At 42.9% G+C, this 12,402-nt stretch overlaps 1 protein-coding gene across 4 annotated transcripts in view; it reads left to right on the top strand.

Moving 5' to 3' along the window:
* The window catches only part of GDPD5 (glycerophosphodiester phosphodiesterase domain containing 5), a 179,172-nt gene that overhangs the window by 141,320 nt on the left and 25,450 nt on the right, over nt 1-12,402 (top strand). For all 4 annotated transcript variants that reach the window (XM_062567455.1, XM_062567456.1, XM_062567454.1 and 1 more), the window contains exon 9: nt 8,431-8,513. In XM_062567455.1, the coding sequence (XP_062423439.1) occupies nt 8,431-8,513 (83 nt within the window). The remainder of the gene's footprint in view (nt 1-8,430; nt 8,514-12,402) is intronic.

Below are 12,402 nucleotides of genomic sequence, written 5' to 3'. Positions count from 1 at the left end.
TGTGCTTCCTGCACGACAGGAAATCACAAAAACAGGGTAGGATGCTGTCTTCCTGTTAGATTTCTAGACCTGTGTGCCCCCCTGTAGCCTTTTAAAAAAAACAAAGCAACAAACCAAATTCTTCTGTCTTCCAGATTGAACTGGACTAGACAAACCTTAGAGTGCCTTATCTTGAACAAGAGCCCTGGCAGAGGCTTGGTCTGTTGATTTGTTTCTTGTTCTTGTATGGAGTCAGCAAACACTACTTATGTACAGAATAAACCTGTTGGAAAAGATCTATTTTGCATTTTACGGTGCAGAGTGCAGTGGTAGAGGATGGTTTGTACCATGTGTGGAACTGGGGCTCAGGTGACCATGCCCTTGAATAGTGAAACTGAGATGGGGTAAGAAACTAATTGCAGCAATTGAAAGAAAAATGAGAACCAGAGAAAGGTGGTTAAAACCTTCTGCTGTACTTTCCTTCTTGCCCAGCCTGACACCATCTCAAATGTCACCTTGAGTTTGAAGAGTTCAATCTAATGGACAGTGTAAATTCCCAGGTTGTACTAGCAATACCTGCTTAGGAATTAATGATTGTAATGCCTTGTCAAAGGGCATGTCTCCTAATAGAATCTAGTTTTCACAAGAAGACTTACTGCGCTTTTGTTGTTGAGCCCAGGCGCGTGTAGCTTTAGTCTGGAGAAATGGTCAAGCAGAGCTGGAGAGGAGGAAGTAGCCCAGATAAAAGCCTAGAGATTGGACTGTAGAACTTAGATGTCCTCCCCTAGGGAATGTCAAGGCTGAAACTCTGCAGACCCTGGTATGTTGGGACCTGAGGTGATACTGGATCTAGTGGAAAGAAAGATGATAAACAGCATTGCTTTAGCGACGGTTGCTTCAGATTTCCCAAAGCAGGCCAAATGTGATTTGGGAGCTGTGCAGACGCATACTTGATCTGATAGAGCCTGATAGCTGGTGCTTGGCCAAGCTGGCGAGGCTGTTTCTGTAATACTGTATCTGCATGTTGAACACCCTTATACTAAGAAAACACAAATGGAATTGAGTGTTGTTCTGACAAAAGCCAGCAAAGGAGACTGAGATGGTTGAATATACTGGCTGTCCTGAAACAATTTACTGGGGCTGATGGGAACAGCTTGCAGGTGATGCAAAAAGTCTGGCCAGAAAAATGAATTTCATTTAGATGCACTTGATCACTTCAGATCTTTTCTCCACCCTACCTACAGTAGTCAGCTGAGGTCCCTCTGCAGCAAGCAGCATGAGGACTCGGGCAGATCTTTGTGCTCTGTCCTAGCCTGAGCTGGAGCACTCTTCTAGTGTGAAATGGAGAGTTCTCCAGGAAAGCCATGGATGTGCATGCTTTCTGAGGGACACAGATGTGAAGAGTAAAAGTGAAAAATAGAGGTCATATGGCTTATATTTTGACTTGAAACACTGGTGGAGGGAAATGTCCTTGCATTTTAAGTAGCATCCCAAGAGAAGATTGGAAAGCATCCTTGTTTTGACACCTGGAGGAAACATGGACTTTTTGCAGTACAGGAGAGCAGCTGGTTCCACACTGGCTTGCATGTAGCTACTAGCATATAGTAGCCCTCCTCAAAATCCCTTTGGTATCATCCTGTTCCCCTGTGTGTTTTAATTCATTGTGAGGAATGCTTTCTTGAATGACTCCTCCTAAATTCCCCTTGCCTGAATGTTGTCCAGTGGTGCCCAGTTTTCACTGTGACAAATACGTCCTTTCTCTGAGCAGGAGTTTAGCTGATCAGTTGTAGTCTCTTTTTAAAGGTTCCTTTAAAAGACAAAACTTTCCAGCCTCCAGATCCATTTCTGCTCTCCTGGACTCTTTCAGGGAAGCATCAAGGTTAACTCGAGGGGACCAGCCCTCATAACCACGTGATGTCCAGAGTTTGAAGGGGTCCTGCCCTGACAGGTAGAGGAATTGTCTGATACCCTAAAGCATGAGATGAGGGTGCTGCCATCATTTCATGTTAACAAGTTAAACCTCCCAGACGCTTTTATGAGCTGATATCTGGTGTCTTTGGTTTTCAAAGCAGTCTTTTTTACTTGCAGCAGTCTAGTTGCATTTTGGTTTCAATGCTAACAGACTTGACTGTTTTCTCCCTGTGGTGGTGTGTCACTTACGTTGAGGATAAATCGAAACAAAGGTGGAAGGTGGGAGCCAGGACCAAATCTGAAATGGAAATAAGGAACTTCTTCCAGTAGGACACCAACTTCTACTGCCATTTTTGTCTTTTTAAAGTCTCCTCCCAGATATTTTTTCTCACAAAATGCTTGAGACTTGATCCAGGTAGTCTTTGGGTTTGGGACCTGAAGAAGTTGCTATCTATGATGTTGAGTCCTGTTTGCTTTTAAGTTGTTGATCTTCAATGCACATCCCTCATGAGAAAAATTAAGCCATGATTTTTGACTTCAATTTTGTTCTGTAAATCACCAAAAGGATTAATAACACCAAGAGTTTTTTTTAACTGTATCTGTCTTCCTAGGAAACTACATGAAACCTAGATTGTCACCTCTCTTTCCTGGGACCAAATAAAATACTGGTTGTTCTAAATAATAATAATAATAATAAAATAATTGGGGTAAACCTGTGGAAACAAGCCAAGAGTGTTGGAGGCAAGAATGGCTTAGTTTCAGAGCTTGCAGCTACAAATAGCATCAAAATAAACACTCCTGGCAAACCACCTAGACAGCTGGCTTTCGACGTGTCTTAACAGCGCTGAGAAAGCCGGTGCTGAAGCAGCTGTCGGGGTGTGGAAGGGCTCCGGATCTCCAAAGCGCTCGGCTCTCGATCACTGCTGTCTCTCTGAGCTCCTTGCCCACGCGGAGGCATCGGGCTGGGGTGACCCTTTCTCAGGAGCGTTGGCTTTACACAACCTCCAGAGGTGAAAAAGGGCAATTGGCAGAAAACGCAAGTGACCTGAGGGGGGTAGGAATGTACCTATGAGGGGGATGAGACTCCTTGATGGGCAGCCAGCATTTAACTGCTCTTATACTTTGCCGTTTTCTTTGCTGCATGGGAATATTTTGCCTTGGCAGGGAGCATATCTTGCTGGTCCCAGGAAATTTCCAGCAAACACCCGTTAAACGTGTGGAGTTGACGTTTCACGATACCAGATACTGATGAGAGCAGTAGAGAAGATTTTGTTTGTGGTTATGACTCATTGGAGAGCTGTCGTCTAAGTGTAGAAGAGCTGGTGGCTTTTCCTTTTTTAATTTATTTTTTTTGTTTTGTTTTGAGGGCCCTCATTTTTATCTCGGGTACCAAAGCTTCACCACTATCTGATTGGAATGGCTTTTGTTTTTGAAGGGCTCTGAACCACTTTAATTTGTATCATTTGTGCTGCTGAAATCAAGAAGCATTTTGTGCACCCTCAGCTGTTAAATATTTTGCAGTTAACCTGCCTGTTGGTCTAACTGATAGCAATGAACGGTCGCAATTATTGCCTTCCATCAGACCTGGAGAAAGGCTTGTGTTCAGCTGTGTTCAACATAAATCTGTGTAGGGTTAGGTAGTTTGTCATTAAATCAGGCTTTGGCTTTTATGCATGTGACCCCTGGAATTCCTGGAGAGTTAAAGATGCTGTTTAAAATAAGAATTAAAAAAAAAAAAAAAACAAGTATTGTTGTTGCCTGATACTGATACAGAGCCATGCACTTTCCTGTTTTGATGATGACAGCTTGTGGCAAGACACCGTGTGACAAGGCTGGCTGTTCTTGTGTTGGTGTCCTGGACCTCCTGCAACTCAGAGGTTCTGCTGCCTTTCCCGTCCTCTACAAGTAGTTACCTAGTTGATATCAATATCTTGATTCTTTCGTTTGTCTTCTCGAGGGCTATTTCCTTGGTCAGCAAAGTAAATTACAAATTTAATTTTATGATGATGCTACTGATTCTGAAAGGATCAGAAAACATTCTTAAAGCTTGTTAATAAAACAAAGATCAAATCCTTTGGTGTAGCTCAGTGCACAGTGCCAGAGTGGTGCTGTGACTGCTGTTATGGTTTGCAAAGAATTTGGTTTGTCTGTGCTAACTTTTTCATTAGTCTCCCTGCACATGCAAATGATACTTTTTTTTTTTGGTTTTGTTTTGTTTTTTTGACGCTCTTGCCAAGCTAGCTAATTAGGGGGAAAATGCAGTGTAGTCATGTCCAACTGTAGCAAGGCTCTGCCACTTTACATAGTGCACTTTGAGGACGTTTGTTAAGGAAGGTCCAAAGTTCTTGATTTCAGTGATCCATTTTTAAAGCATTTGCAACTGACTTCTAACTTAGAAATAGTCAGAATGCATTAATTTTTCAAGACATTATTTGCTATCTTCTTGATCTAGCAAGAAGTAGTGAATTGCATACTAATTTTTGCAAGGGATGACTTTATCAAGCCGCACAGAGAAAAAAGGAACCCTGCTTCTAGAAACCCTTCACAGGGGCTGTCTGTGGCTTTCAGTGGATGTTGTCATGGTTTATATGATGAGGATTTTGGAGGAAATCATTGCTTTATGTCCCAGGGCTTCCTTCACTTCAACACAGATTCCTTAAGAAATTGATTGTGTCCAGTTACCCTGGAGTGTTGCAAACCTGAGTTTGGGCTGGTATCGTATCCAGGACAAAACCAATCAGAGGGACTGGGAGGAGACAGGGAAATAAAAATGCAAAGTTTGTTTATTTCAGATTTGCTTTAAAAATTGAAGGGGGGGGGGGAGGAAAAGAAGAAATTAACACTAAGTCAGTAAGCAACCTCTGTGGCAGTGACTCCTGCTTGTGTGCAGCTCTGCCCTAAACATACTAGATCTTTGTTTCTCAGCTGCCTCTTCCCTGGAGATTGTTAGAGAGACAGGCAGCCTGGGACGACAGAAATATCTGTTGTCCTGATGCTCCCTTTTGCATTGCAGGGTGTGTGAAGTCGCTGTAAAGACAGACACCTGGCTCCCCGGTGGTGCCAAGGGATCCTCCGGGGATAGGCACCATCTGATTTCAGGGGACAGGGTTAAATTTGCTTTCCTGGCTTCTGACTGCTGCTTTCCTGGATTGTGTCATCAGCCTGGCGGTGACGAGCCCTGCATGCCAGCTCACTCTGTCCCCTCTGGGCTGGGAGCAATGGAGAGATTTAGAGACAGCAGAGGACAGCTCTTTGCGTTGATGATGGACTGATTTGGAGATGTAATTATTTATATAAGGGTGACTGGCTCTGGCCAGGTTAGGAACTTACCCGTGACATGCTCACGAGAAGATGAGGTCTTTGCCTGGAAGACTTATAATCTACTTTGCGGAAGGATATGGTACATACAGGAATTGGGCTGTCAAGTAACAGTAACATAGCGTTATAGAGACTAACCAGCCCATGCCTTTGTGGGCACAGAGTTACAGGGAGCGATTCTGTTGACGTCAGTGCTATTTGCTGTTTCAGAGCGGCTGAGGAGCTCAGAAGGACCTGGAGATGAGAGAGCAACACTGCTTGGGCTGAGGTTGCCTCTCTGTGAGGTTGGGCTCGGTGGCATCTGTTGGAGTGTTGAGAATGGGCTGGCCAAACTGCGCTGAGTTTTGAAATTGATAGAAAATCTTGGTTTTCAGCTTACTAGAGCTCATACTGTAGCACTGCCTCTAAGATGTGCCAGTGTCATCGCTATCTTCAGATTATCAATTTTACCCAGTTTGATGAACCAGAAGCCCATCCCAGAGAGCCTGCTTTCCTTTGTGGCTTTCATGTAACCTTGCCTTTCCCCAGTGTCTTGCCTATTGATTTGCCACATCAGATCTGTTTGGCTCTTTCATCTGAGCACCTTCGGAAGTGGAGGCTGTGACTCCCCTGCTTTTGTAGGTTAAAGCTTCCTCTGGGGTCATCAAATTGACTGCATCTTGAGGGCTGGCATCCAACCAAGGACTGATCCTGGATCTGCAGAAACCAAAATACACTGAAAGAGGAGGAGGCAAGAAGTGTTTTACTCTTGTTATCAACGAGCACATAGTCTTTTCCAGTCGTGCAGAGCCTGTGTGTCCTCACTGGATTAGGCCTCTGTCGTGCCAGAGTTCAGTGCCTCGGCTGGATGTGGACAAGACTGTGGTCACCCTGGCCCGCTCCTACAGAAGAGGAACAACAGTGATCGCGTTTGTTAACATTATTCCATGCAAGATGAGCTCCTGGTCATATGTGGGGTAACAACAGTGTTTCCCATCCTTGTCCTACCCTCGTTGAAGGGTTTTACATTGATCGCTTGGTGAGGCTAGTCCAAGCCTCTCTTTCCAGTCTTCCTTGACTGGACACTACTGACATTGCTGACTGACATTACATAACACACTTTACTGTTCTATTCCTGATATGATTTCATCCCTGATGAGGCTGCTCGCAGGGGTCCAGGTTCAATCACTACTTGATATGATGTGGCATCTTGACTTTGGCCTTATGTTGCATCCACCCACCCACCATTTCCAGCTCAGGCTGGCATCTGTGTGTTGCCCTTTGGTCTTTCTGTCTCAGTGGTCTCTGGTTTGAATGCTATTCACTCTATTTCTGTGCAATTGCCGAAGCCTCTGAAAGCAAATACTGAGCATTGCTCTGTACAGACAGGATCACCTTGCAGTGTTCACCCAGAGAAACCTGAGCTACTTGGGGAGAAACCTGAGATGCTGAAAGCAACACAAGATGAAGCTGATCTGCCTGACTGGGATCTTTACGCGGTTGCTGCTCCCTGCTGGCAGCTCTGGCATCGTGCATTTACCAGGAAAGGCTCTTTTAGCCCGACCTTATGTGACCCATCCTTGCCATGTGCAAGAGGGTGTAATGGGGGTGTTACCTCTCATGTCCTCTTAGACAAGTCACTCTTTGATTAGGAGCTTTTGCTGGGAAGATAACATGCTGCAGTGGTGTTTTTTTTTTTCTTTCTTTTTTTTTCTTTGGTAAACAAAGAGAAAAATGGACAAATACTGATGCGTGGCTTGGGCCAGAGGAATGCAGTGTAGAGATACTGGAGCTATGTGAAGGTTGGGTTGTAGACAGCTCAGAGCAGAGTATTTGATCTGATTGCTTTTGGAGCAAAGCTTTGCTGACCTGAGCACCGAAGTTGGCCAGCTAATAAGAAAATGGATGTTCCTTAAAGATGCTTTAAACTCCTGACCAGGTTTTTGTATGTACTTTGTATTTTACTTGCATTGTATGTTTAGGTATTTGTCCTTAAAATTATTCTTCTCTCCAACTCCTAAATAATTTTTGAAAATCATAACTTGGGAATATTCAGTGTGTTTTGGTGGCTACTCGCAGATCCTCATGGTGGTAGAGATAACTGGGAAAAAGGTTGTTACGAGTGCTCTAAACCTGAAAGCAAAATTTGAAAAAAAGAAAATGATTTTTAAAATTTGCTTATTATGAAGCGGACTTGTTTAATAGCAATGTCTCAGGTTTTTATCCAGATGGTTGTCTCTTTTTTCCTGGTCTGTGTTTTGATTTATGCATTTTGTAAGGTTGGCTACACTGTTTTTGCAGAAGAAGAAAGTATTTCTCTTCATGTTGTAGTTGTTTGTTCAAATAGCCCCTGACTCTTTTACTGTCTGCTCCATTTAACAGGAAGGAATTTAAATTAAAACTTATCTCTATGGCTTTTACAGATAAGGACTCATAAATTTTCCAGGTTTAAGGCTTTTTAAAAATATTATTGTTATTTACTGCTGTTAAGACTAACTGGAACATTTGTAATTAAGAGAAAGCAATTGTTTCCCCCCACTTAGCAAGACACCACTTCAGTGAATGAGTAGATGTGGAAATAAAATGTGTGTTACAGAACCTGTGATCTAGTTATTGCTTTTTTTGTTTGTTTTTTTTCCATGTTATGGATGATATCCTGGTTCATGGACTGTTTTGTGTCTCTATAATGGCATTATAACTGCTGTTTGTATAGAGAAGTAGGAGAGTGAAGAGTTACTAAGGTGTTTTAGGTAGCTCCAGATAAAACCTGTGAATAGACAACTGGCACTGTATTAACAGTCACTGTCTAAGGATCCTCAGCAAGCCACTGTTTGGGAACCACGTTGGTGGACATCTCATAGTTTATTAAAGTACTATTAATAGTACGATTAATGATATAGTGCTATATTGCTAACATAATGCTATTGCAGCAGGCTGGGGCTAGTTGGGTGTCTAGCATCACAGACTATCACAGTCCTGCACTGCTTTATCTTGCTGTGAAATACCATCAGTGGGTTCAGATCCATTGGTCATCTTCAGGTTTCAATGAGATACAATTTTTTCTGGAAAATTGGTACCCCAGTGTAACTGGCCAGCACGTAATCTTCAAAACAAGATTGTTTTGGCTCTCTAATCTCTCTAATCCTTCCTCCCAGCATCATTCAAGCTGGAACAGCTTTGTAAACCTTTCCACTTGCTACTAATCTTTTCCTGCTTTTATTTTTTTATTTTTTTTCCACATAGTTGGCACCAGAAAACACTCTGATGTCCTTCCAGAAGGCAGTGGAGCAGAAGACATATGGAGTCCAAGCTGATGTTGTACTGAGGTAAGTCAGTGCACTGGTTTGCTTTAGCAAAGAAACTTTCTTTGTGGATGGCCTAACCTATATTCCTGACTCTCTTTTTTGGGGTGTCTTTCTGGTCATAACCACCCTTTCCCATTGAAAAGGGCTCTCATGGAGAATGTGTCCAGTAACTCCTCAGCTGCCTCCATTTGTAGTACACAGATCATAGAATCATAGAATCAGTAAGGTTGGAAGGGACCTCTGGAGATCATCTAGTCCAACCTCCCTGCTCAGCAGGGTCTTCTGGAGCATGTTAGACAGGGTAAATGTTACTAATTGTTCAGCTGAGATGATGACTAAAGGTAAAATTGTCCAGATGGATAAAACCTGGATTCTTTTGTCATTAAACTAATCTTCATTTATGGGTCCGCTTTCCTAGGACTGACTTTGTTGCATGAAACAAAGCACTTGGTTTCTAGCCTGACTTGAAATCTGCTGGCAGCTGTATTCCAAGGGAAGGGACTGAATCACTTAAATGTGACTGCTGCTGGGAAGCCCTATATGCAGAGAGTAGAGATCCCAAAATTGCAACACTGGTAAAAACCTGCCTGATGACCTGCACAACAAGGAAGTAAAACTGTCGCAAAAAATTAATGACACAGGAGTGCTGCTAATTCTCATCTTTCCCTCCCTCACGTGACAGTAATACTGACAGCAGAAAGAATCTGGTGATACTTTTGCCAAAGTGTCAACCCTTGCAGGTAAATGTTGAGTTGAGAAGGCCAGTTTAGAGAGGATCCCAGAAGAGTCATTTCAAGAATCATCCTTCGCTCCAGGAATGTGATCTTTATAAATATTCTTGCTTCTTTCCTGAGCTGTATTTCTGCATGTGTTATATAGAGGTACAAGAGCAGAAGTGGCATGAAGGGGATGGCAAAGCCCTGCCTTGGTGAACCCTCTGTCTTTAACTTGAGGGTAGGTTGTTCCCTTGTTCCCATCAAGACTCTGGATGTTACCCATTTGGTGGTACTTACTTTAGGTTGTTGACTGTGGGTCAGCAAAAGTTGAGGTCCGCCTCACTTATATAAACAAGCCACTGTGGCTAGGAGTGAACAAGGACAAAATATGCAATTGAAAGCAGGAATAAGGGCGTATCACAGGAGCAGGGCAAGATGTTGCTTTAGTATGTCTTGTGAGACATCTCCTGGAGAAGGAAGACGGCGCTGGTGATTGTTACCAGGCTAGAAGCTACATCCTGCTCTCTACTTTGGTGGGTCCCTCTTAGGTCTCAGCTGCCTGCACTGAGTAGTCAGTGACCCTTTCCAGATTATCTAGGATAATTGTGACTGCCTAATTTAGCAGGGATTAGGGGCTGAGCTTGAGACAATGTTTTAGTCGCAGATATTAATATAAGGAAGTCTCATAGCTGTTTTGTTTCATTTATTTATTTATTTATTCTTGACCTCTTTTGAGGCTGACATTGATTAAAAGATGTTTCTGCTTGGTGAAAGGTGGACTTCAGCAGTTTAATCATCAGAGTGCTTTTTTTCTTTCCATAATTGTTTGAGAGCAAATGATGTAAAAACTAATGGAAATTCTTCCCCCTGGGAATGGAAGGTCATTGTGGAAGGATGAAGGATGAATTGGGATATTTGTGATACAATTCTTCTTCCTTCGAAAACTAGTTCATTAACTGTTGTAAAAGGACAACATCTTGACTGCCCATCTACCAAATGAAGCCTCAGCTCACGAGGTAAGCTGAACTGGTTGTTTCCCTTAGCCTTGGAGAAGGGAAAAGGCAGGGCGGCCTTTTTGGGGGAACAGAGCTGGAAAAGCTGCTAGAGCTTCCTAGGTTGCTACTCATCAGCCATCCTGAAGGGACATCCTACAGCTGAAGTGACACCCTTGATGGCCAAATTATCTGGATCCATCTTTAGGAGACCTAGGTCTCCTAAAGAGACTTAAAATAAAATAAATAAAATAAAAATGAGACTACAAAGACCTTCAGTTCAGACTAAATGCAGAGCCATCAATACAGCTGTCAGCAGTTTTGGCAAAGATTTGCAGCACAGCCCTGAGGAGTTGTCCTCATCCCATTGAAAGATGTTCTTTGTGCTTGAGTCATGGCAGGCTCCCTCCATCACTTCTCCTTGGATGTCTTCACACTTCCTACTTGTTCCTCCTCCATGTGGGTGCCAGCCATGGATGGGTCCCTTCTCACTGGGGCAAACTGTTGTACCCAGTATGCACTCTAAAGTGGGTGGCCCTGGTTATAAAGCCAGCGCTAGTGCATTCAAAACGTCTTTGCTTCAAGCAGCATCCTCTGCAGTCCCATCTTGTGCCTCCTCCCGCATCTCCTTTTTTTCCTCTCTGAATTCCTTTTTCAAACCTGAGCCTGCTGATACATTGTGGTTAGCCCTGGACTGTGCTTTCCATGTTACTTGCATAAGGGGAAGGATTAGGCAGCAGGGAGTGAATGTCAAAAGCCTCATAGGATTTCTGCTCTGTGGTTAAAGCTTAGCAGTATCTGATGATGCTCTGCTAAGAGATGTTAAGACTTGAGCTCCTATCTTTTTTAAACAGTCCACACTTAATTCTGCAGTCGCTTGGCATTTTTTTTAACTGTATTTATTAGAAACCCTTCTCATTGCAGCAGCTTGGTGTGCTTGCTGCTGAGTATGGTGTTGCTGTGTCAGCATTACTTTGAGTGGAGAGGAGGGGAGAAGTTACTGAGCATATAATTCATGCTAGAAATAGAAAATAAGATGCAAGTGACCTTTGTGATAAGGGCCTTCTGCAAGCAATAGCAAAACTAGGACAGTGTTTGCTTCATCACTCAAAATTGGTCTTTTTGGTCTTCCTCTTGCTCTGAGGTGAATGCTTTGGATTGTCTCCTAATTGGCTTTATGAGTTTTAGTTTTAACCCGATCTCCTTTTTGGACCTTATTTTAGTCTCCCAGTGCTAAGGTGGGCTGCTTACAGGGGTTGAGCTTCCCAGTCCCTCCATGTGAAGCTGGCAGGGAGGGGTGGACAGGAAGCACTACTTTTTAACCAGCTAGCTCAGGTTGGTTCTGTCCTTTTGCTTTAGAAAATGTCACTATAATCTCCTGCTCTTGGCCATGCTGGCTGTACTGAGTTTGTTTTGATTTTTTTTTTTTTTTGAGCGTGAATAACTCCATGTTCTCCAGGCTTGATAGAAATCATCATCGTCCTCTGCAGTGTTGCCACTGATCCAGCTACAGATAATGGATCTGGAATAAAATTTGAAAAGCTTTTTAGGTTTCCTGAAACCACTGTTTTGTAATATCCAGGTGACTTAAAAACCACAGGGCATATGCACTTGGTTATTTAGTTTCAGCTGAGAAATGAGTATTCTTTAAGATGGGTGAACTCAGCTACTTGTGTGAGCATGACTATCTCCTGAAAACAAATTTCAATTGGGAAAGGCAATTCCAAAGCAATTTTGAAAGCTTAGAGTCCCTTGTTGAAAGCCTGTGAACATTAGCCTTTGAATGTGTTACCCGTTATCTACTATTTACAGTGTGAGAATAATTTCTCTGTGTGTATGTGTATGAGTACAAGGTATGGAAAACCTCTGATGTTACTGGGAGCTGTAAACATTGCAATAAGCTTTGGTTATTGTGTGTTTCTCATTTATGTCAGCATTTGAATGAAGGTAAACATCTAGGAGATATCTAAGAGACTTTCCTTTGGGGGGTGCATTGTGTTCTTGAGATCAGTTGAAATGAGATGCACTCAGGGAGAAAAGGTCTTAAGTTTCAACAAGGTATGCTAAGTTGGTTGAGATTTTGACAATGATTTTGATGTGGTCCCACAAAGCCGTGGGAGAAGATGGAGAGTGTCCTTCTCTAGTATTGTGTATCTGTTTGCTCATCTCCACCAGGTAATGGGGACTGTGACTCTCTTTGCA

Source organism: Rhea pennata, chromosome 1 (assembly GCF_028389875.1).
Source record: "Rhea pennata isolate bPtePen1 chromosome 1, bPtePen1.pri, whole genome shotgun sequence".
Classification (NCBI taxonomy): domain Eukaryota; kingdom Metazoa; phylum Chordata; class Aves; order Rheiformes; family Rheidae; genus Rhea; species Rhea pennata.
Note: the sequence above shows the minus strand (reverse complement) of the source record. Positions and strands in the feature narration are given on the sequence as shown.